Source organism: Eubalaena glacialis, chromosome 1 (assembly GCF_028564815.1).
Source record: "Eubalaena glacialis isolate mEubGla1 chromosome 1, mEubGla1.1.hap2.+ XY, whole genome shotgun sequence".
Classification (NCBI taxonomy): Eukaryota; Metazoa; Chordata; class Mammalia; order Artiodactyla; family Balaenidae; genus Eubalaena; species Eubalaena glacialis.
Window position 1 is genome coordinate 30,689,899 of NC_083716.1, and position 25,574 is coordinate 30,715,472.

At 52.8% G+C, this 25,574-nt stretch overlaps 1 protein-coding gene across 3 annotated transcripts in view; it reads left to right on the plus strand.

Moving 5' to 3' along the window:
- The window catches only part of CRTAC1 (cartilage acidic protein 1), a 155,336-nt gene that overhangs the window by 84,732 nt on the left and 45,030 nt on the right, over positions 1-25,574 (plus strand). For 2 of the 3 annotated variants that reach the window (XM_061209193.1, XM_061209115.1), the window contains exons 4-6: positions 10,381-10,517; positions 15,647-15,803; positions 24,800-24,934. In XM_061209193.1, the coding sequence (XP_061065176.1) occupies positions 10,381-10,517; positions 15,647-15,803; positions 24,800-24,934 (429 nt within the window). The remainder of the gene's footprint in view (positions 1-10,380; positions 10,518-15,646; positions 15,804-24,799; positions 24,935-25,574) is intronic. The other variant, XM_061209266.1, reaches the window with a different exon arrangement.

Below are 25,574 nucleotides of genomic sequence, written 5' to 3' on the forward strand. Positions count from 1 at the left end.
CAGAGCCCCTGGGCTGGGACCCGACCGTCAGGTGTCTCGAAGCAGCAGCCCTCCCACGCTCTTAGAGCGTTTCATCGTGAATCCTCGAGCAGCGGTGCTCAGCCCAGGCTGCACACTAGAACCTCCTGAGGAGCTTTAACGCGCCCAGTTCCCAAGGAGCATCCCGGTCCAGTCTAGTCTGAACCTCTGGGGGTGGGACGCAGTTATCAGATTGGAAAGCTCTCCAGGTGATTCCCTCGTGCAGTGGAGGTTGACAGCAATACCCCAGAGTCATGTTGGTTCTGCGCTCAACCTAACCATCACCCCATTTACTCACTAATGTATTCACTCATCGGGTATTTACTGAGCACCTACCATATGCCAGGCACTATTCTAGGCACTGATGATGCCCCAGTGAATGTAACAGACAAAAATCCTGCCCTGTCTCCCCAGTGCAGTCTTACATTTCTCTAGGAATCTGACTCCACTCTCCTAGCCACTAAGTTCCTCAAGGGCAAAGTCCATGTATTGGTTATTTTGTGCCTCCCTCTGGCCCAGCCAGAACTTGAACATCCTAAGAGTACAATTAAAACTTGATAAATAAATCCAGGAAGAACAGACAAGGCACAAGCATTTGGCCTGAGAGAAGGTTTGCCAACAGAGGGAAGACAAGAAGAGGCAGGCAAATGGAGCCCCCCGGAAGGTTCCTCTGGGAGAGGCTGGCGCTCGGCCCCCAGAGCTGGGGTAAGGGTGACACTGCACCCCAGCTTCAGCCCCAGGCGTGCACCTCCCAGTGACCTTCTGTGGGTTTGAGGGATGTCTGTGGGTTTGAGTTAATTTTTCAGTTGAGTGATTCGATTGATTCATTGACAGTGGGTGGGGTGTGGAGCCATTTGTACCAGATCAGCACTTCCCTGGGTCCAGCTGGCATGACGCTCAGCCATTGCCACCCTGCCCACAATGAGGAACCGGCGATGCTCTCCAGGAGCCCCAGCCAGCCCACACCTGCCCGTGGCTTATGACTGGGGGCTCCTTTAGCCTGTGCCCAAGCATTGGAGAGACCTCTGGAAGGACGGACCCATCCTGTCCCTCAGCCAGCTGTTAGGATGTCAGCACTGGGGTCCTGCATCCTGGCAGTGTCCCGTGGGAGTCAGTCTGTACAAACCTGGGACGTGCCCCTCACCTACTGGGTGACCTTGGGCAAGATGCTTGACCTCCCTCGGTCTCAACCCCTTCACCTGTAGTACAGGAAAATCATATCAACTTCATGAGTTCAACTCCCTCCAGTAGCCCCACAGACTGTATCCAAAGTCTTTACCGTCACCCGCCACACCCCTCCGGCTGTGAGCCAGTTGCCCTTCTGGCTCTGTTTCCTCCACTCTTCGTCTTGCTTGCCGTATTCCTACCCGAGGCCTTTGTACTTGCTGTTCTCTCCACCTAAAATGCTTTTCCCACCGTTGTTCTCAGGACTCACTCCTTCCCTTCATTCAGGCCCCTTCTCAGATGAGGTCTTCCCTGAAAGCCTTAAGACCGTACCCTATCACTCCCTATGCCCTTAACTTGCTTTATTTCTCTTCAGAGCACTTACTGCTGTCTGAAAATATGTTATATATTTGTTTGCTGTTCATCTCTTCTACTCTTCTGCTAAACACCATGGGGACAGAAACTTTGTCTTGTTTTCTGTTGTATCTCCAGGACCAAAGAAATGCTTATGTCACTTAGTAAACTTTTTTTTAAAATTTATTTTATTTATTTATTTATTTTGGCTGTGTTGGGTCTTCGTTGCTGCGCGCGGGCTTTCTCTAGTTGCAGTGAGCGGGGGCTACTCTTCATTGCGGTGCGTGGGCTTCTCATTGAGGTGGCTTCTCTTACTGTGGAGCATGGGCTCTAGGCGCATGGGCTTCAGTAGTTGTGGCATGCAGGCTCAGTAGTTGTGGCTCGTGGGCTCTAGAGCTCAGGCTCAGTAGTTGTGGCGCACGGGCTTAGTTGCTACGCGACATGTGGGATCTTCCCGGACCAGGGCTCGAACCCGTGTCCCCTGCATTGGCAGGCGGAGTCTTAACCACTGCGCCACCAGGGAAGCCCATAAACATTTAATATATATATTTGAATAAACAGCTGAGATAATGAATGAAAAGTACTTATTATGGTGTCTAGGACCTAATCCATGCTTTCTAAGCAACGGCTGTTATAATTCTGTGGCTTGAAGAAAGGCAGAGACTTTAGAAATGTCCTGGATGGAGGGGCCACAGGCCTCCCTTCCGGCCGCTTGAAGAGAGAGACTCTTGGAGCAGAAAGAGAAAAGGACCATCCTGTAAATAAGACACCACACAGATGAGGGTATCAGGTAGGCACAGCTCAAGGGTTAAGAACTGGAAGGTAGTAAGAGGGAGGGAACAGAGGAAGACTGACCACAATCCAAGAGGCCTGGGCCAGGAAAGCAGCATACAGCTTAACTGACCTGGAAGGGTACTAGCCACTGTGTCTCAGGCAACACTACTCTGTAAAAAAACCAGGTAGGAGTGTGTGCAGGACAGAGGCGGACAAGAGGCCCGCTCCAACACCCCTTCCACATCCAGGAACCCAGGACCTCCTGCAGCTCCTGCCCAGATCCCATCCCTCGGAGTTCCTGCGCTGGCTACCCCAGCTGCTACTCGGCTTGGCCCTGAGCTCTTCTGCTGCGTGACCTGGCCTGGGGTAATAGCAGTGTGGTGCTGAGGGGGTCCCTGTGGACTGTGAACCCCACACCCCACCTTATTTATTACCTCATTCCGTTCAGCAGAACGGTCACTGACCGTCCGCCATCTTCAGTCTACATATACCTCCCTCCCTTTCTACACAAATAGTAGCACGCTCTGTTCACGGTGCTGCCCCTTGCTTTTTCGTTTAACAATCAGCTTTGGACAGTATTTCACGGCAGCACACAGAGAGCTTTCTCATTCTTTTTATGGCTGTAGAGTACTCCGTTGTATAGATTTGCCATTTGTTGAATTGGCCCTCTGTTGATGAATAGTTAGATTGCTTGCAAACAGTGCCACCGAATGAATAAGCTTGTACAACATGCCATTCTCCACAATTCCAGGTGTATCTGTAAGGTAAGCTCATAGAAATGGAATTGCTGCATCAAAGGAATATACAGGGGTAGTTTTGATGGGCATGGCATGTCCTGCAAAGGGACAGTCCTAATTACACTCCTATCAGCCCTGATACCAGTGAGCCTTTCCCATCCCAATAGTCTCACCAATACATGTCATCATTTTAAAAAATATTTGCTAATCTGATAGGAAAAAAATTGGGATCTAAATGTAGTTTTAATTTTTCTTAAAATGAGCAAGGCTTAACATACTTTTTTATATTTGAGTCTCTTTTTTTCTATTGATTATCAGCCTTCTTCGTACTGATTTGTAACACCTCTTTATAAATTAGGGAAACCAGCCCTCTGTCTGTCATACAAGTTGCATATAGCTTCCTCTTATTTGTCATTTTTCTTTTGTCTTCGCTCATAGTGGGTTTTGCAGTGCAGAACATTTTTACTTTTTTTTTTTTTTTAATTAATTTATTTATTTGTGGCTGCATTGGGTCTTCGTTGCTGTGCGCAGGCTTTCTCTAGTTGCGGCCAGCTGGGGCTACTCTACATTGCGGTGCGCGGGCTTCTCATTGCGGTGGCTTTTCTTGTTGCGGAGCACGGGCTCCAGGCATGCAGCCTTCAGTAGTTGTGGCTCGCGGGCTCTAGAGCGCAGGCTCGGTAGTTGTGGCGCACAGGCTTAGTTGCTCCGTGGCATGTGGGATCTTCCCAGACCATGGCTCGAACCCGTGTCCCCAGCATTGGCAGGCGGATTCTTAACCACTGCGCCACCAGAGAAGTCCCCATTTTTACTTTTATGAGCTTGGATTTATGACTCTTTTCTCGGATGGCTCCTGAGCTCCATATTATACTTAGGCCTTCAGCAGGGCTTTTGTAAACTCTCAGAGAGAAGGCTTCAGTCACTGCGCCAGAGAGAACGGAAATCGGGGGCGCCTTGCACTTCCAGGCTCTTCTGCCCCCCACAGCAAATGAGTCTGCCTTGAGAGTGCACCCATTGTCCACAGCGCTTCACTCAGGCCCATTCCTGCTGCACCCAGATGCTCTACACCTCGCTTCTCAAAGCAGCTTTCGCAACCCAGCACTGGCAACAGCTGGAAGCTCATAAATTTGCAGAATCTCAGGCCCCACCCCAGACTGACTAGACCAGAATCTGCATTTTACCAGGATGGCCAGGACTTCCTGTGCCTGGTAAAGCCTGACATACACTAACCCTGAGGCTCCACCCTCTTTTCCTAGGATCCTCTAAGCCCTAAAATGGATCCTAGGGTCTCCTGATCCCCAGCCATGTTTCGCTTGGACACAAGGTCCAGATTTTCAGCTCACCCAGCATGATCCCATTTGGGGAGATGAGCACATGAACTGCTCAGGCTCCCCACCCCCATCCCCACTGTGCCTCATTGCCACGTGGCCCCAGGAGAAGCAAGGATGGGGTGAGGCTGTCAAAGCAGCATCATAAAGAGTATGGAGCCCTGAAATCCATTTCCTCGGTCCTAACGCAAAATGAGGTTCCTCGGGAGCCGGGACTGCCCTCCACCAGCCCCCGCCCAGCTATTTATTTATTTATTTTTAGTTTCTGCTGTACAGCAAAGTGAATCAGTTATACATATGCATATATCCACTCTTTTTTAGATTGCCTTCCCATTTAGGTCACCACAGAGCATTGAGTAGAGTTCCCTCTGCTATATAGTGGGTTCTCATTAGTTATCTATTTTATACATAGTATCAATAGTGTATATATGTCAATCCCAATCTCCCAATTCATCCCACACACCCCCTTCCCCCTTTGGTAACCATAAGTTTGTCTTCTACATCTGTGACTCTATTTCTGCTTTGCAAATAAGTTCATCTGTGCCATTTTTCCAGATTCCACATATAAGCGATATTATATGATATTTGTCTCTTTCTGACTTAGTCACTCTGTATGACAATCTCTAGGTCCATCCATGTCGCTGCAAATGGCATTATCTCGTTCCTTTTTATGACTGAGTAATATTCCATTATATATATGTACTACATCTCCTTTATCCATTCCTCTGTCAGTGGACATTTAGGTTGCTTCCACGTCCTGGCTTTTGTAAACAGTGCTGCAGTGAACATCAGAGTGCATGCATCCTTTTGAATTATGGTTTTGTCTGGATATATGCCCAGGAGTGGGATTGCTGGGTCATATGGTAGCTCTATTTTTAGTTTTTTAAGGAATCTCCATACTGTTCTCCATAATCTGCCCAGCTCCTTAATATGTGGTGGGGGGCTTTGCAGTCAGACCCCAGTTTGAGGCTTGGCATTGCCACTTAACAACAGCTGTGCATTAGGTATACGGTTTAACCCTCTGAGCCCGATTTCTCTCTGTAAAACAAAGAATCTATCTTCCTGACGCGACTATGGAGAGGACCAACTGAGCTAATGTGGGTGATGCACTCGGCAGAGGTTCATCGGATTTCTCTCTTCTCCCTGGGATGGAAGAAGGAAGACTGAGAAGGAAGAAAGACTGGTCTTTCCCTTCCGCCCCAGCTCCAGCCTCACTGCTCTGCAAGCTGCCATCCCTCATGGCCAGTGAGCTCTTGGGCATGCCTTCTCGGCCACCTTATGATCCCCTCAAAGGCCAAGCTCCTGCTCCCACCCTCGGCTGGCCCGATGTCCCTGCTTCCATCACTAACCCCGCACGGTGGACTTGCTCTGATCCGCCACACCCAGCCACACCCTCCCGCCCCTCCTGCTCCAGCCTCCTGCACCCAGCGCTTCTTCCCCACTTTCCCTGTAGCGTCGCCCGGGATCATGCCTGAGCTACTACAGAAGCGGCCTCCCCACTTCATTTTCTCCCCTTAGCCCACACCTCACTCCACTGCCAGGTGAATCTTCCAGAAACACTGTCTTCCCCAGATCAGAAACCACCCATGGCCCCTTCACCCTCAGTACTGGATTAGTGGCTATCTCCTGGCCTGCCATGCTGCTCCTCCTGCACCTGCACAAACCCTCCCCTCTAGGCAAACTCAGTGTCCTCTCTGTGCCTTTGCTGATGCTTCCCCGCCTGGCCTTAGCGCCGCCCCTCCTCTCTGCCTAACGAGCAGTGGAGTGAGTGCTCAGAAGCACAGGCTTTGGAGTCAGAAAGACCTGGGTTTGACTCTGTCTCCACCACTCACTGGCTCTTGGGCAATTGACTTAACCTCTCTGCCCCTCAATTTCTCCATCTGTAAAATGGGGCTACACCACCTTTCAAGGTGCCTGAGGGGTTTAGGCAAGATGATGATTGTAAAAAAACATGAAGAAGTGCTTCATGCAGAGCCTGGTTATACTAAGTGCTCTACACGCTGGAGCCATGCTGTTGTTACTCTGATGCTTCAGTTCAGGTGCCTCCTCTGTCATGAAGCCCTCCCTGAGCACTGTGGCCTGATTTCACAGCATCTCCGGGATGTACTGTCCTGTTGTCTCTGCGGGGCTCTGCTAGTTGGGGGATCACAGGCAATTCCCCTTGCCTCTTGTGCCTCAGGTCCTTCATCTGTAAGTTGGTCCTGAAAATAGTACCTGCCTTGTGGGCTTGTGGCGAGGATTAGTGAGTGAATGTATGTGAAGCGCCTGGCACATAGAAAGCTCTGTAGGAATGTTAAGTAGTATTAGTTTTACCACAGTCCCATGGCATGTCCTCTGCCTATCCCTCCTGTCGTCAAATGAACTGTAAGTGCCCTGAGTGAAGGACTGAGACTCCTACTTCCATGAGGCCTCCCCCAGCACCCAGCAGGGAGTGGTGGGCCCTTGAGCCTCCTCCACTTGGCCTTCCCAACTGGCCACCTGGCAACAACTGCCGGTTCCACTGGGCTCTGAGACCTTCAAGGCTCCCTTAATGCCAACATGCCAAAGTCTGGGTGGGAATGGGAGTCCCCAGATGTGCCTCTCAGAGGGGCCATGACCTCCAGAGCCCCCTACCCTGCCCTTGAACGCCCTGTTTCTCCCAGGCCTCCGGTCTGTAGGAGTCACCCCCAGGGACTCAGGAGAGCCCCTCTCTCCTACAACTAACAGCCTCTCTTCCTCCCGAGCTGCTGCCCCCGACTCAGTGAGGGGCCCCAGGACAGAGTGCAGCTACAAGGAGCCAGAAGGTGGGATTACACGCTGACATGGGCCAGGGGCCAGTGCTGGGTGTTTATTGCCAGTGCCGGGTGTTTATTGCCAGTGCCATCGACCCACACAGCTCACTGTTTATCTGTCTTCCTGACACACCTAATTACCCAGGTTGCAGCTCCCAGAGCGTTTGCTCTTCCTAAATCACAGGCTCCCATCCCTCCTGTCGCCCAGGCCTCCAGGCCTCTGCCTGCAGAAGGGCTGCCATTGATTTTGCCGTTCCCATTTATGATCTACAAGGCTGTGCATCACTGTTGCACATTCTACCTTAGTTTATTCTTCTGGGCGTCCCTGGTCAGCTCAGAAGCCAGGAGGCTGGAACGGGGGAAGAGGCTAACAGTATGTGGCGCCCTAACCCCTCTGGCCACAAAGCCCAGAACGTGGCCCGAAGTCAACACCCCCGCGCAGCTGTTTGCTAAGAACAGGGCTAGTTCTGCCGGATGCTGACAGGTGAGCTGCAAAAAGGGGTTCCATGGCCAAGTATGTTTGGGAAAGGCTGGCTTAAGTCAAATTAAGCCCGTAATTTATTGCAGGACTTTTCAAAGTTTTGATAGACTGATGTCCACTGAGAATCTCCAAGGGTGGTTGGAAGGTGCAGTCTTTCCTGAACTCAGACGATCGCGAAATCTTTTCTCCAGGCAGCTGGCAGAGACCAGGGTTCCATAAAGGACACTTTAGGAAATGTTGGGAAATGTGAGCAGGAGGAATTGGGGGTGATGAGGCAAAGAGAGGGGGATAGAGTCACCCTGGGCTCATTTTTTCCTCTTGTCTACCTGAGGCAGGAACTCGGCGGCTTGAGAAGTTTCTCCCGCTGAATGCAGAGGCGCCCATCAGAGCTCTGCAGAGCCCCAGCTGCCGGCAGCTGCTTTCTCACCTAGGCTAAGCTTTGGTAGAGTTTGACCTCGGGATTTCAGGTGGGACTAGACGAGCTGGAGGTACAGTCTAAAGAGGCCCTGGTTTGACAGAGAAGGGCAAGGGTCGCTCGCTGTTGTGAAAGCTGGGCGCCCGGAAGCCTGCAGTGCCGTCCTCGGAGGCACCCCAGGCATCAGAAGGCGATGACAAGGCTGCCACTGCCTCGGGGACCGCCATGAGGATGGCAGTGTCAGTCCACAGTCCCTTTTCCGCAGTCCTGAAATCCAGAACGCTCTGAAAGCCTCAAGTGCTTTTTTTAAGTTCGTGGGAAAGTGAATTGATAGCAAAACCTGTCCTGAGCTGACGTGAGCTATTTATGGGCTTTATTTATCCCACCTAGTGTGACTATTCATATATTTCACTGCAGAAATATTAATGTGTTTAATTACAGGGTGCTGCCCCCGTCCCTGATGGGGGTGTTATGTACTAAACGGTGTGTGCACTGTGTTACCTTTCTGACACGTGAAAGGAAAAAAATCTCAATCTCTAGACACATCTGGTCCCTGGGGATTGCGACGAGGGCCTGGGGGCCCGGGGTGGCACAGAGCAGCTAGAGGACAGTCCCCGCGTGCCGACCCGGGGCCCCAGAGTTTTCCCCTGCAGTTCCCACAGCGATGCTGGGAGGGAGGAGGCACAGCTGTTACCCCCAACTCTCAGATGAGGAAACCGAGGCTGCGAAGAGGATAAGGAACCGGCCAAGGCCCCGAGCAAACGGGAATCAGAACTAGACACAGGCTCAGGCCCTCTGAGTCGGCACCTGCGCCTCTGTCCAGATCAGGTTCCTCAGCAGCCCCAGTGGGCCGCCCTCCCAAGCCACAGCAGCTCTGTGCAGACCCCAGCTGTGGCTCCTCAGCCCAAGCCCCACCCCATAGACACCTGCGGGACTCCTGGATCTGCCTTCCGCTCTGCTGGGAAAGGGCCTTCCCCTCCTCAGGACGGGGCCCCTGCGCCGCCGGGAGGGTCAGGCAGAGTGGCACAGCTCTGCCCCCATGCCAGCTCCCTGGAGTCTGGCGAGCATCCCTAAGACCAGCTCCAGGCCCCTGTGGGTCCCCGGGGTCTTAGGAGGTCCCTGTGTGAGGCCACTCGGAGAGCACACCCTTTGTCCTCTCCCAGGTAGAGCCACCTGAGGAGCCTCCTGTGCACAGCCCTCACCCGCACACACTCACACTCATCCACTCACTCTCACTCTCATTCCTACACTCGATCTCACACTTATTCACTCACACTCATTTTTACTCACATTCTTACTCTCACCCACCCACTCCTGTGCATTCCTACACACTCACTTTCACACACTTATCCTCACACTCACACTCACTCTTACACTCACTCTCCCCACACTCACACACTCACCCTCACCACACCCCTGCAGTGCAGAGCTGAGGTCCCGGAAGCACCTCAGAGGGTCCGCCGTCTGTGAACGGGAATAATCATTTCTGTCTAGGACCTCCGACCCCTTTGGGGGATGGGCGGTGCCGTGCTAAATCTTTCAGGTGCATCATCTCATTTACCCCTTGAATTAAACTGGAATGCAGTTATTATTGTCGTCCCCATTTCCAGATAAGGAAACTGAGGCTCGGACTTGCCCAAAGTCAACAACTAGAGCCTAGAAGTAGAATCTCGGTAGAACCGAGCCTGCGACTCAGTCCCGTTTACTCTAAACCCCGAGTTCCTGACCACCGCGTCACCTGCTCCCCTCAGGCTGCGCCCATTGCCTCTCCACAAACCCTCACCCCATCGGAGGGCTGACCCCACTGCCATCCAGTTTTCCTGGAGTGTTGGTGACACACCTGTCAGAGCTCAACTTCCAGCCCCTTCCTCGATCTGGACTTAGAGACCCACCCGCCAGCCTGGACCATTTCTTCTGAGACCCAAATCAGGTCCTGTGATTCAGCAGAGAATGTAGGCGGCAGCTCCTGGAGAAAGAGACGTTCTTGGTTGAGTTTGGGTGTGACATACTGGCAATCCCGGGGTCCTGCTCGTGGTGCGGCAGGAGCGCAGTGCAGACCATGAGATCCCAGGTCAGCTCCAGGCCCCAAGACCCCGTGTTGAGGGTCCGCTCAGCACACAGGAGTGGGCACACTGCCTCCCAAGTTCCTGAGGGCTGGGCTGGCCATTTTCATAAGCCTCAGAGTCTCTTCTCTCAACTGAGAATCCCTGCGTGTCCCCAGGAGAGGGGTCGCAGCTGCCTAAGCGCTCAGTGTGTAGCAGGCGACCCATCCACCTGTGGCCCCAACCCCTGCGGTAGGTGCCGCACCGGCCACCAGCTCTCCCTTCCCTCCTCTCTCCAGGGGTGGCCACGTACACGGACAAGTTGTTCAAGTTCCGCAGTAACCGCTGGGAAGACATCCTGAGTGACGAGGTCAACGTGGCCCGCGGCGTGGCCAGCCTCTTTGCCGGGCGCTCTGTGGCCTGCGTGGACAGGAGGGTGAGTCCAGGGGTGCACGGGGGCCTGGGGAGAAGGGGGGCACACGGCGATGTGTCGGCCAGGAGGGGAGCCCCAGGCAGACGTCCCCGGACAGAGCATGGCTCCCGAGGGCAGAGCCCAAGGCCGCTCCCACAGGCCCTTACACATAGTAGGTGCTAACATACTTTCACATCCTTTCTCCCCTGAGGCCTTTCCGGCAACCAGGGGCTGTCATCATCGTGTCCACTGGACAGAGGAGGGCACTGAGCCCCAGCTTGGAGCAGGGACCTGCCTGAGGACCCAAAACAGATCGGTGGTGTGGCTCGGACATGAATCAGAATCTCTCAACTCTGAACCTTGTGTTCATTCATTCATTTATTCAACTCTTATTTATGAAGTGCCTACTATGTGCCAGGCATTGCGCCATCAGGCCCCCTCCCCCATAAGTATTTATGGAACAAATGAAGGCACAAGCAAAGTGGCTCGTGGGTGGGTGAGTGGAGGGTTGCCTGAATGTACAAGTACTTTAGTTAATCCATAGCTCCATCAACCCTTTCCCGCCCGGCTAGCCACCCGGCACACAGGTGCTCAACTCGAAGTGCGGGGGAGAAAGGCCGAGTGGGGAGGGCAGGAGCAGCTGCAGCCATCTGCCCTGTGAGGCGCCCACCCCCCACCCCCGGGCCTGCATCCCGGCCGACCCAGCCAGAGCCAGAGCGTGGAGTGGAGGTGATTTATCCCTCCTGTCACCTGCTTCCCTGCGGCCCCCTCCCTGGCTTTACGAAACAGTCCTCACTAAATCAGGGACCCAGCTGCTGCCCAGCTTCCATGGGAGCATCTCTGGCCCCCATTCTGGGGACAGGCACAAGGGGGCCAGCTCATTTCAGGACTGAGATGGCACCGAGGGGACTGGGGATTCAGCGTGAATCTTCACAGCAGGGGCCTCCAGGCCTTGGGAGAAGGCAGGTGCCAGGTATAAATATTTATTTCTTATCAAGCTGGTGCTGGGAAGAGCACCAGGCTGGGCTGTGAAGCCACACTTGGCCCTGACCTGACCTGCCTGGTGGGAGGAAACCGGGAGGCGGCTCAGCAAGCGGCCCCAGGGACTGGGGGTTCTGGGGGGCGCCAGGCCTGGCCGCACTGCTGCCGGGCCTCTTCCCCTGTCTCCTCCTGGCTTCCTGTCTCGCCCCTTCGGGACCAGGGCCGCCACACTCGGCTAAGGCAGGAATCTTCTCAGCACTGGTGGGAGGGCCTGAAGGTTAATCACAAAGAGACTCGCTCTGTCCTAACAAGGTCATCTGCACACCAGCGCACTTAACCACAGGAGGGAGGCACCATGTGAAGTGCAAAAAGAGAAAGGAAAAAAGAGACACTTTGGCACGAAGCACAGGAGGCGGGCACTTAGCGGCTTGCTCACTCCCTACTCAGGCCCAGCCTCAGGGAACTAGAAAACGCCCGCACAGCTGGTCTGCCACCAGGAGAGGGGATACTTTCTGTGTCCAGCCACCACCTTGGCAACCCCTGAGGCCTGAGAACTGTGGAGAGGTCAACGCCAGTGTGGAAGTTGAGAGACAGGGATGCAGTGTGGTATGGGAAAACACAAGAGCAATCATAACGTTAAGAATATAATATTAACATAACAAAAACAGTAATAATAGCTAACGCTTGTTAAACTGGCCACATGCCAAGCTCTGTGCTAAGTGGTTTCCATGCACCATCTTATTGAATCCTCAAAATAAACCTATGAGGTACATGTTATCATTATCCCCATTTTACAGATAGGGAAACTAAGGCTTCTAGCAGTAAGCTACTTGATCTTGGTCACAACAGTAAGTGGCAGGCAAAGGCAGGAATTGAGCCCTGCCTGGCTGAAAATAATCAGATGCCTTTTACCTCCCTGCTGCCCTGCCTCTGGGTAAACCCGTATCAGATACACATTTCTAACCCCAGGTTCTATTACAACCTTTGACCTACTCCTTCCTCAGCCCCACAACCCCTACCTGGGGCCTGTTAGCATACCTGCTCTGTACTAGCAGCATCTGCATTGTTAGAAATGCAAATTTTCAGGTCCCACCCCACTCCACCCTCCAGACCTACCAATCAGAGCCCCTGGTGGTGGGGCCCTGCAGCCTGGGTTTCAAATGCCCAAAGGTGACTCTGACTTATGCTAAAGCTTGACAGCTTTGCACCAGGTAAAAGCCTCAACCCCTACGGTGTGCCATGCCATTCTCTCCCGCTCCCCTCACAGCCCTCATCCGTTCTCTGTCCCAAACCTGGAACACCTCTGCCCTTCATCTTCAGGTGCCTCATCACTCATCCACCTTTCTGGATCCAGCTCAAAGCCGATCTCTTACAAGAAGCGTTCCCTGATCGATAATGATTATGCCTCATGTTTATATAGCATTTTTATCTTTTCAAATAACTTTCACATGCGTTGTCTCATTTCATCTTCTCAGCAACCCTGCCAGGAAGCAGGGGGGTTATGATTCCCACTTAACACGTGAGGAGATACGGCCACAGTGGGTGAGGGACCTGCCCAAGGGCACAGAGCCAGTTAGGGGCACGGCTGTGACTAGGATCCAGACCGACAGCCCCAGACCAGTGGTTCTCAAAGTGTGGTTCCTGAAACAGCAGCACCAGCTTCACCTGGGAACTTGTTAGAAATGCAGATTCTTGGGGCTTCCTGAATCAGAAAAACGGGGGATAGGACCCAGCATCCATGTTTTCATAAGCCCCCCAGGTGATTCTGAGGTTGGCTACAGGGTGAGACCCACTGCCCTGGACCCAAAACTGCAGAAACATCTTCCTTCGCCTGGAACCAACTCCCCGTCCCAGAATTACTGTGGTCAAGTTCACATGTGAATTTCTGCAGTCTTCTATAACTGTAACACATCTATGTTTTTCTGTCAACCCAATACACTGAAGTAAGGAACTAGGTATAACTGAATTTTATAAATATCCTAATTTCTAGCAGAGTGCATTTCAGTTCATCTGGGGTTAATTGCCCATTTGTCGATGAGATTGCTAACAGCTGGTAGGGTCAGGAAGCGTCACAGTGATGGTGCACTTTCCCCTTTGGCCCCATTCATTCTCTCTTCATCCAGCCATTCCACACACATATACCAACCTCCTGTGATGGGCAAGAACCTTTCAAAATTCTCCCCTAATCACAAAACCATGTTGTAAAGCAGTGCAACTCAAACTTCATTTTTGTGTAGGGATCACTGGGGATCTTGTGACAATGCAGGTTCTGATTCAGCAGGTCTGGGCTGGGGCCTGAGAGTCTGTATTTCTAACATGCTCCCAGATGACACCGATGCTGCTGGTCCAGGGACCACTTTGAGTAACAAGACTTGTAAAGCATCGATTCCCAGGTAGCAGGCTAGAGACTCAGAGAACCAAAAATGAAGGGGCAGAGAAGTCTTTACAGAACAGGTTGGCCACCTTCTCCAGCGTCCTCCCCCGACAGACCTCGCCTTGCGTTTGACATTCTGACAGCATTGGATGAACTGTTTGTGGCTTCCCGACATTCATCACTCTCTGTCTCATCTCTGCCTTGAAGGTTCTTTCCCCTCCACTTCACCTGGCCAAGACTTCTCTTAGAAAGCCTTTTCTGAACTCCCCATGGCTAGGTGCCCTTCCTCTGGGTTAAGAGCCCCTCTTCTGTGCACCCAGGAAACCCTGTACACACTCAATCAGACATATAATTGTTGATGCGCCTGCTTCGCCCAGGAGACCCAGAGTTCCTTCCTTGGCTTCACCCACCTGTTAGACCCAAGTGGCTCTTAATCAGTTTCCCCAAAGAAAATGGTCCCAAAGGAGGGATAAAGTGACCAGTTAGGTGAGAGGGGGCTCTCATGGGACCATTGGACGAGAAATAGAAGAAAGCAAAGAGGGCTGAAAAGAAGGAGGTGACAGAGCACACTTTGCTGCCTTAAATTCAGCTGTTTTTCCTGGGTTGTTTTGTGTTTATAGCTTCCTTCTTTTTTTTTTTTTACTTTTATTTTTTATTTAAGTATAGTTGATTTACAATGTTGTGCTAGTTTCAGGTGTACAGCAAAGTGATTCAATTATACATACATATATATGTATTTTTTTAGATTCTTTTATAGGTTATTACAAAATACTGAGTATAGTTCCCTGTGCTATACAGCAGGTCCTTGTCGGCTTCCTTTAAACTAGACTATAAGCAACCTAAGGACAAAGACTTGATCTTAAGTACATTTATACCCCAGCACCTTGCACATCGTTAGAGCTCAAGAAATATGTACTGTCTGATTAATTGGAGGGAAATGCTGCAAGGGATAAGAGGAAAGCTAGAAAACTGATTGAGAAATTGTGTGGATCTCTTGGGGGAAAGAAGGCATCCATTGAAGAAATAACACCATTATAATAACAGGCAGGAAAGAATCTTTCATCAGCCGTGTCTTGGACTAGAGAAGAGAATGTCTACAGCAAGGAGGAGCTGGTGCCCAGGGCTTCTCCTGGATGCAAAGGGGAAAATATACATGTATATTTGAGACAGTGTTATAAAGGCAGAAGCAATATACTATTTCTTTCCGGTAACGTGGGAAAAACAAGGGGGTGGAAGTGGGAAGGAGGAGCCTGGCGTAGCCGAGCCTATCGTGCTACCCAAATGGAGGAGTGAAGAAGTACAGGGTGGAGGTGGGGCAAGGAGTTGGCTCACGAATTTGCTTGTCATCTTGGCTGGAGCGAGCTTGAATGGGAGAGCGAGACTGAGAATAATGGGAATTGGTAGATCAATCAATCAGCAAATATTTATTGAGCAGCTACCCTGGCTGGCAGCTGGAGAGAGCTCAGCTGGAGGAGAAGGCACATTAGAAAACTGTCTATAAAAAGGTAGTTGTGGAGGAGAGGGAGGGATGTTCTTCTGGAACAGGATGGAAGGAAAAGCGGGGCCGCTTTGCTGTAGGACTCTGGGGGTGTCGTGCACTTCGTAGCCTCTATGAAAAGCACCTCTGGAGTTGTGTCGTGAAAGGTCACGCACGCCAGACCCCGGGAGCAGAGCCCGAAGCTGTGAAAGAGCTATGGTCCTGCGAGAGGAGGGGGTGAGCTGCTCTCTGGGCCCCCCCGCCCCCGCCCCCGCCCCCGCCATGGTCCTGCTCACCCACCCTCCTTCTCTTCCTCCTCAGGGCTCCGGACGCTACTCCATCTACATCGCCAATTACGCCTACGGTAATGTGGGCCCTGACGCCCTCATCGAAATGGATCCGGAGGCCAGCGACCTCTCCCGGGGCATTCTGGCGCTCAGAGACGTCGCTGCTGAGGCTGGGGTCAGCAAATACACAGGTAGGCAGAGTGACATGGGGGGGCTGTGAGCTGGAGGGGCTGGGGGCTGGAACCCTGCAAGGCTGAGTCTAATACATCAGAGACCACCGGAGAGGGTGGGTTTGTGTCCCTGGGAAGGGAGGATGAAGGCTTTATTCCATCCCACCACCCATAGGCGGCTTCTTCCCACGCGACCTCTCCAGATGATGAGACATCTGGCAGGGGTGGGCTTTGGGGGGGGGCCCAGTGGGTGATGTCAGACATAGCCAAGAACATTACCACATCATCCTGTCCTTGGAACCTCTTGCCCCATTCCCTGCTGTAACCCAAATGACGGGTGAACAGGTTCTGTAGGAGAAAACTGACAAATCACAGAGGCCAAGATTTAAAGCATTCTTTATTGCCAAACAGCAGATGAAATTATTTACCTACACATAAGCGGCCAGGAATTGAGTGCTAAATCCCTAAGCTTCAGCTGGGTCTCGTCTCAGATAACTGAGCTCAAAGAATTGTGTTCTTGTTCCAAAACCTCTCCAGCACTTTTTTTGAAGTCACGCTCCCCGCGTATCTCTCTGGATGGGGGACCTATTGTCAGAGTCTCTGACAGGGAGATCGTTCTAGGGAAGGCTGTTTTTCTAATTCCAGCACGGCTGCTGACTAAACTCTGATAATCTGCCAATAGACTGCTGATGGCAGAGCAATCCAGTTCCTGTTTGGGGTGCCAGAAATCAGGAAGCCAGAGGTGTACACAGCTTCTCACGTGAACTCTGGCCTCACTCACACCCAACCTGCACTTTGGGTGTAGAAATTCCCTCAGTGGTTGACCTTCCCGATATATCCATCCCAACTTGCACTACAGACTTCCAAGTGGCAGCTGGCCTGGATCCAAATTGGGGGGCTGGAAGGATCCTTGAAGGGTCATTTGGGCCATCCCCCGGCCTCCAGACACCTGGGTGGTGGCATCATCTCAAAGTCCTACCCAGAAAGGGTTATCACAGCCTCTCCTGAGTTTACCATGCCTTTCTCCAGCCAGCTCTCCACCTCAGTGAGAGGGAGAGATTGATGTTGACCTGTCTGACAAAGTTTGTGGGAACAAATGGCTAGACAATAAAACAGTTTGCACAGCTCAAGCTCCATCAAAGTGCACGAGAGCTCTGCCTGGGAACGTGCAGCAGAGAGGCTGAATGTCAGTAATAAACCATGTTTTCCTGGGAAAAGGAATAAACATGCAGGAGCTTCAGCCTCGACTTGTGCAGACAATTTTTCTGAACAGTTCCCAGTTCTATGCACTGGGCTGGTTTGGCAATTAAGTGCCTTGATCTGCAGGAGAAGGAGGGTAGACTGGGGAGATGAAGCACTTGAAAATGATGAGCTGGAAGGGAGGCAAGGTCTGGGAGCGAGGGTTATACACAGAATCAAAGAATTCAGAAGGTTGGGGCTGGGTGTGATCATAAAGGGGACACTGTTCACTCTGGTGGGGCTGGCAGGAGGGCCGGCAGGAACCAGGGACGGGGAAGGAGGGGGCCAAGAGGAGACCGCTGAGGAGCACAGGGTGGGGATAGGGCCACCGGCCAACTGTGCCAGGCTGTGCTGGAAGGACGGGGCAGCTCAAGGAAGGGACAGCAGTTTCCGTGGAGCATGCAGGCAGGCCGGGGCAGCTGGCATGCCCAGAGGACACGTTAGAGCAGCTTTGCAGACTTCCAAAAGCCATTTGGCTGACAAGAACCTATTTGGCCCACCACGTTACTCTTCTGTCTGCCCACCTTCCCCAGCCCACCCTTTCCCTGCCCTCCAAGCCCCCCAACGCTACCATGCAGCCCCCGTCGTCACTCTGTTCACAACACATGGACATCTGGCTGGAAAACTAGCCCACGGCAACCTCCTGAGCCCCAGGAATGGACCCCAAATGTAAGGGCCACCACCAGAGCCCGGCCTGATTGCCGAGGCTCTGCCACGTGGCCAGTGCTCAGCTCCAGGCTGTGCCCTGGGGCCTGGGGAGGTGGGAGAGACGCAGGCAGTGAGGAGCAGGGCCCTGAACAGGCTGGGAGGGAAGCAAGCCATGGCCAGATGTGCAGTCAGAGAGCTGCAGGTCCCCGGAGCCAAGGCACACAACACCCATCTGCCGGACAGACCCCGGAGAACCTTCTGTTTGCAAAAGAACAAATCGAGGTCCAGAGAGGAGAAGGGACTTGCCCAAGGTCACACAGGAGGTTTGCAGAGAAACTAGCACTTAGAGCCCCGGCCCCTGATGCCTAAACTGTCACAACCAGCTGACCTTTCTGATGACCTCCAGCTTGAGAATCCTGCTCCAGCCTGCAAGACAGAAGGGGTCGGTGAAAGAGGAAGGGGCACGACCACCGGAAACTCAGCCCCCGGGATTGGCCCTCCGGATTTTAATTGCGGCTCCCGGTTTGTTTGTTTGTTTTTTGGCTGAAACAGCTGCCCGGCCTGGGCTGCTCAGGGCAGCAGGGGGTTGTCCCGCGCATCCTGGTCTGCAGGCCGGGCGATGGCGAAGCCAGCACCGGGCTGTCCGGCTCCGCGGGAGGAGGAGGGGAGGCATCTTGTCCAGACTCTGGATTCTGCCGGCGGCCGCCGCTCTACTGGGTCACAGTGCCATCTAGCGGCCAGCGCGCCCGCTCTCGGGGGACTCGAGGGCCCCTGGAGGGCGGTGCAGCCAGAGCCGCTGGTGCAGAGTTGAGCAGAGGGAAGGCCACTCCCCCATGGTTCCTGGTTCTCCAAGCCCCGACTTCCCCAGCTGCCTGCAGCCTCTTGGAGCCTGAACTGCCCTGCATGGGAATCCTGAGAACTAGTTCTCCCCATGAGAGAGCCAGGCAGGAACTCAAGGTTGGGGAAGGTGGGGACCAAGAGGTTTGCACTGCCTCTCTGGCCCGGAATGATCTCAGGAACGTCCCATAGCCTCTCTGAGGACCTTGAACTAGCCATCGAGCAGAGCTGCTAAGTGGACAGGGTCTGGAGCCAGAGTACTTGGTGCAGATCCTGCCTCCACCATGTCCTCCTGCCCAGGCAGCAGTGGGCAACTTATTAACCTCTCTGGGCCTCAGTTTTCTCACCTGAAAAATGGGGGTATTAAAGGAGATAAACATAGAGCATGCTTGGCACAGGGCCTAACGCACAGGCAGTACCCACCGAGTGTAGCAGACATCAACACCCTCCTCTGAGGTTCTGAAAGAAGGATGCCAGGACCCTCTGCTGGGCATCTCCTGGGTGTAGGGAGTCCAGGGGGGAAGCACAAAGCAAACAAGGCTAACCCCTGCCCTGGAGGCATTCTGCATGTGTCTCCTGGCATGTCCTCCAGTCCTGGGCACAGGCGTGGGCATCTTCAGCCCTATTCCCACTGGAATCTATCTCTCTTCCCTTCTTCACTCTGGACCCTGCCTCTCCCTGGCCTCTACTGCCTCCCCAGGAGCTCTGCAATTTGGCCTCACCCTTTTAGGGAGCATCTGTCCAGGCTGCAAGGCGGTGATTAAAGAAGCCTTAAACGAAATTTGGAAAGAAAATGAAGGTGGATTTATGATATTGGGTGGGGAGTTTTGCTGTTGGCTGGGAGCAGTGTAGAACAAAGCAGAGGGCAGACCTGATTTATAGGAAGTCATTATTGGAGGAGACAGAGATGCCTAATGCCCAGCTGAGGCCTTCTGGAGGACCCCTACCAGCCGGCTCCGGAGAGGTGACCCGGGGCGGCAGAGTGGGGGCCTCAGAGTCTCCCTGGTTCCCAGGCAGTGCTGGCCTTGCAGTGGGAGTGCAGCCAGACCTGTCAGCTGGGGACAGGCAGGGCTAGAGTGGCGGGCTCCTCAGCCGGGGCCCAGGACCCCCAGGGAGTACAGCCACAGGCCTGCCAAAGCCCCAGGAAACACGGAGTGTCAGAAGCATGAGATGATTGACAGGGAGGGACATCATTTTTTATTCAAAGCAAACACAGATGTTATAGAATACAAATGCAATCTTGGTACACATTTTCTTCAGCTAAAACAAGAGTTGTTTTTTTTTTTTTTAATGTCAAGCCTATGGCTGGCCATTCTGGGCCTTACCAGGAGTACAGATCCCTTTTCTGCTGAGAGGGAACTTGAGTAGAAATGTTTGAGAGCGTGCTGTGGGGAGAGAGTGGCTCTGGGGTCACTCAGACGTGGGTTTCAACTGTGATCCATTGCCTGCTGGCTGCAGTTATCCCTCCCTGAGCCTCGGTTTCCTCACCTAGAAAATGATGAGGTGAGGTGAATCGTGCAAGATACCTAGTACACAGGACTGAACGACAGGCAGCCAGAGGAGCTATTCCTGCCCCCTCCTTTTCCTGCCCTCTCTCGTGAAACAGCTACTTCCAGCCCCCTCCCTGCCTCAGGGGGTGGGCACACAGAGAGGAGCGACTTCCCTCCTGCACCCACCAGGTGCCCAAGGTTTGAAAATCCCCACCAGTGGACAAATGATGGAGCCTGTCCTCCTGCCACCCCATCTCCCTCAATGTCCTGCAGGGACAGACCAGAGGGATTAAGGGTGAGTGGGAATGTCCTTGTCTAATACCCTCCACACCAGTACACTCGGAACCCTGCCCAGCATCTGGACCACTCTCAGAGGACCCGGAGGTAGCAACACCAGCACTAACACAGTATGATTCTGTGTTAGAATTTTCAGGAAGTTTAGGCTGTTTCCATCCTGCCCTTCTCACACCTTCTCCAACACACACACACACACACACACACACACTCACACACACACACACATACACTGTCCATTCCTCCACCCCTACATGTTCCAGTGCTTTGCTTTTCTTTTACAATATCTTGGACATTCTCGGCAACCTGCAGGCCTTAGCATCCACTAGAATCATTAATCAGCAGAATAATCCCACGGGTCCAGGTTCCTTGTCTGACAGCCTCGCCGCAGAGCCCCCATGGTGCAGACTGTAGAGGGGCCCAGGAGGATGCACTGAAAAGTAGAGCTGGAAGGAGCCTTGCAGACCTTCTCATTCCCCCCTCCACTTCACGGAGGGAGACCAAGGCCTGGAGGGCACACTTCCCAAGTTCCTGCCTCCAGAGAAGGTGCAGAGGCCGGGCAGCCCCTAGAGGCTTTTCCTTAGCACGGCGAATCCCCCTGGCTCTTCATCCCGGGCCCTCTGCTGTACAGTTCCGACAGCATGCAGCCGCCCCCGCTCCCTACAGCCTCTCTTTCCCTTCCCCACCCCCAGCCCCAACCCCGAGGGCTGCCCTGATGCAGTCTAAGAGATGGATTGTCTGCAACCAGATTGGACTTGGGTCTGCATCTCCCAAGTGTAGGGGTTCAGAGGTTTAGGGGTGCAGTTCTTAAGGGTAAGCGAGGCTGCCCCGTGGGCTCAGGCCCACTGAGCGGATCATCAGAGGGGGTGTCAGAATGTGGCAGGAGGAAGAGGGGGCCGTAGGGAAGCATTTTCCCTTGTCACCACCTCTTCCGCCCAGCCTGGTGGGCAGAGTGAGACGCCTTCAGGAAGGGATGGGCAGGGAGCAGCATTCACACCCAACAGCAGAACAAGGAGGCCTTTGAAGCTTGAAAGTGCTGGAAAAATAAAGGGATATTATTCACCCAACAGGTGGGAAATAGTCCCACTAATGACTCTGTGGCACCTGACATTTTCCAAGGTACCTTCCAAAAACCAGCTCACTTAATATTTATGACAGCCTGGGAAGGGGCTATTATTATTATCAGTCTCTCGTTATAGGTGAGAAACCAGGTGGCCGGAAAGGTTCAGTGACATGCCCAAGGTCACACAGCTCGAATTTCCTGATCCCCAGTCTTTCCTACCAGCCGGTGCGCCTCTCCAGCCCCAACTGGGGAGCTGCTTGCCCCCAAGAGGACGTTCTTGCCTCAAGTATAAAAGAATTAATTGATGTAAAGTGGAGTTTAACTCCCTATTGGAACATCATTTTCCAAGGCTAAATAAAGATGTTCCTAACTGCCCCCGGTAGCCCCATAAGGTGTGTGCTAAACCTTAGGAGGCCAGGAGACAGGGTGGGTGTAACAGAGAAGACAGGGAGACGTAGGGGGAAGAGCTAGGGGAGGAGGGGAAGGTCCCGGTAGAAGATACTTGTGGAATAAGGGGCCTCTTGTCACTGACCGGGCAGGGAGTGGGAGAGTCAGGCTACACTTAAGATGGATGGATTTTATTAGTTTGAAGAGAGCTAACATGATGGACCTGGAAGTAGAGTCTCCCCTGCGGCCTCAACGAGGGGTGCAGGCACCTGGCTGTCCCTGCCTCAGACCCCCGTTTGGCCCTCCATCCTGAGGCTGCTGGGGCTCGTGCCCAAGAGGCTGGCTCCCCGACTGTCGACTCACCTGCTCCCCAACTGTGCAGCAAACTTGCCAAGCAAGAGTTGTGGGTAACATCTCTGTTATGGTCCAGTTGCCATGGCAATAAATTGTCACTAATTAGTAGTGTGGTTACCATGGCAATTTTCTAGTAATTACAGGTTACAAATGGTGCAAGGCTTCAACCCAACCCAATTAGTTAATTAGAAAGATTTAGAAATTTGTCCAAGAGGGAAATAACCTGCTTTGTAGAAAATGAAGGGAATGTGTCACAGCTTGGGAGCCAGAGGCAGAGAGGAAATTGGAGGACGCTGGAGCGGTGGAAGAAGGATGGAGTTGCATGGCAGCAAGTCCCGGAGCCCCACCTGGAATTGCTGGGGGCCCAGACAAGACCGAGGGTTTCTCACCGAAGCCTACTCCTGGGCTGGAGTCTGGCAGGACCAGGGCAGGGACAGCTGCCAGCAGCCACTCAGCAGCACTCTTTGAATGGGCAGAAGAGGTGCCCAGGTTGTAGCCCAGCACCCTCCCTGCTGGCTTAGGAAAAGAAAGGCTTCTGAAAGCCTCCTGCCCTGCCCCACGCCTGGGCTCTCCTAATGAAGGCGCACTCCCCGGGAGCATTGTGGATTCAGTGGCTCCATTTTCATGAGGCTTGAGCTCTCCTTGAGAGCTAATTAGATTACCTGGGAGAAATCCGGGGGCACAGGGCCCAGGATGTGTTAATGAGGAGCCCCACCAGGAGAACAATGACTGCGGCAATGCCATTTGCCCCACTCTGGCCCCAAAGCCGGCCCCTGGTGGGCAAGCTCCACGTGCACAGGTGAGAAAGGCCCCATGATTTCCTCCAGGGACAAATCTCAGAGGATGGGAGGAGCCTGGGGACCAAAAGAACCTCCATCCCAAATTAGCACAGTGGAAACCTCTGCCCTGTCCAGGAGCGGGCTGGTGAGGGCACCTGGCTCAGCATCACTCAGGTCTGCCTGAGTGCTCATTTACTTTTTTTAAAAATCACATTCTTCTGGGTGCTCTAATAACTGCTCTTATTGTACTGAACAGCCCTTCAGAGCAGCACTTTCCAAACTTTACTGCGCACATAAACCCCCCAGGGGTCCTGTTTGGGTGGGTAGGGACCTGAGATTCTGCATTTCTGACAAGCTCACGGGTGATACACCTGAGTAGCAAGGTTGTAGGATTCACAAAGACCTTTAACATCGTTTGATCCTCTCAGAAACCCTGAAATAGAAAAGGCAGGTCACGCTATCTGCATTTTTCAGATGAGAAAAACCGAGGCTAAACGGGTAACGGGTAACGTAAATTGCCCAAGGTCACACAGCTTGTAAAAAAGCCAAGCTGGGACTAGAATCCATGTCCTGGTCCTGGTCAGGCTGTTTTCTGCACCATACTTGGGGTGGGAGTGAGGCTGAGGGGAGGCTTTCAGGGCTTTATTTGAAACTCACTGGGTGGGGGTGGTTTGTTCAAGACACCTTAAGATTAGACTTGGTGACATGTCCACATTGATCTTGGGCATTTCAAACCCTAACGTAGAGCTGGCTTTCTTTCTTTCTTTCTTTTTTTTTTTTTTTTCTTTTTAATTTTTGGCCACACCACGCAGCATGTGGGATCTTAGTTCCCCGACCAGGGATCGAACCCATGCCCCCTGCATTGGAAGGCGGATTCCCAACCACTGCACCACCAGGGGATTCCCTCTTTCTTTCTTAAAAAATATATACCTTATTGGATTTTTTCCTTTCAAACTACAGAAACAGTTCTTGTTACAATAAGCCAAACAATACAGACATTCCCAAAAAAGGCCAACATACTGTCTCTCCTTCCCTCCCTAAATCCTACCCCATCGGGGCAGCCAATGTGAACAGCTTGGAGTGTGGCCTTCCCCACTCTTCCCCAAACTCAAAAACAAGTTTGCACAAACACATATATTCAGAAGTAGCATTTGTTTTCCTTTTTCTAAAAAATAAAAATAAGATCACACAATACCATTACTTGGCGAATTGCTTTTTCATTTAACAATATGTCATGGGCATTCCTCCAAGTCAATACACATGGATCTACACAGTCTTTTTAGTAGCTGCAGAATAGTCCGTCATATGGATGCACCGTAATCCATCTGCATCGCTGTTGATGGACAGGCAGGTGCTCGCATTTGTTTACTACATCAAGCAAAACAAAGTAAGCATCCCTGTACCTGTGGCTGGAACCTGTTTCTACCCTGTACCTGTGGCTGGAACCTGTTTCTATAGGTCCTTAGAACTGGAACGCACCCAGTATCTTGACCAGCATATGTGTGATCAGGGTAAGGCTGGGGGCTGTCAGGGAATCTGTGACTGGATCAAAATGTTGCAGGTAGAGATGGGTTTAGGATTAGTGTAGTTCAGCTACCAAAGGGAAGAGAAGGCTCTGTGTGGTGGCCTCTGTGTTCCTCAGCTCATGGAATCATTCCTTTGGCACAGAGTAACTCCATCTTGCTCCTCTCTTGCCTCATCATCGGTGCAGTCACCCTCCACGTTGGTTTCTGGAACCGTGAGCCCAGATCTGGGCTCCGGGAAGCATCTGGAATGTCGGAATCCGCCCCTCCCCGCCCCCCACCCCCGGCTCTTCGGAGGCATCACCATAGCAGCATCTCATGGGCCTCCGAGGCGGCCCCCATCCTCCACGCGGCCCTGGGGCTTTGCTTCTGCCGCTTAGTGAGAGCCGATGTCCTCTCCCAGGGGGCCGGGGCGTAAGCGTGGGCCCCATCCTTAGCAGCAGTGCCTCGGATATCTTCTGCGACAACGAGAACGGGCCCAACTTCCTCTTCCACAACCGGGGGGACGGCACTTTCGTGGATGCTGCGGCCGGTGCTGGTGAGTAAAACAGCCTCTGTCCTGTGACCCCCACCACCCTACAGGGGACTCTGGTCTGCCCTGCTCCCTCCAGGTCCCACAGGCCCCAGGGAGAGCGGGACAAGTCGTTGTCTGCACCGCACAGGGAAATGTTGCTCGTCACCTTTAATTCCACATCCCCATGGTTCAGGACGCAGGGGATGTTTGTGGCTGGGGAGACAGCATCTGGAACGCCTGACCGTTATCCATTCTCCAGCGACTGGGATTGGCCCGTGTCCCTCTGAGTCCTGCTTGTGTCTCTCAGCACTGGTTTCCACTCTCAGCTGCCTCTCTCCATTTCCCCTCCCCACATCCATCTTAAACATTCAACTCAATCCAATAGCCATTTATTGAACCCGTGCTAAGTGCCAGGCTGGTGCTAAGAGCTGGGGATGCTGACCTGAATAAGGCTAAGATCACCCTACCCCACTCCCCCCACCCGCCCATACAAGGCACTGACATTTTAGAGGAGGAAACAGACAAATGAACGAATAGCTATAATATGAAGCAGAATAAAATCTACACAAGATAGTACTCCAGGCTCCCAGCTCTGCTCCCCTTCCTCCCTTTGTGTTCATCCATCATCTGCCTCAGGGCCTTTGCACCTGCCAATCCTCTCCAC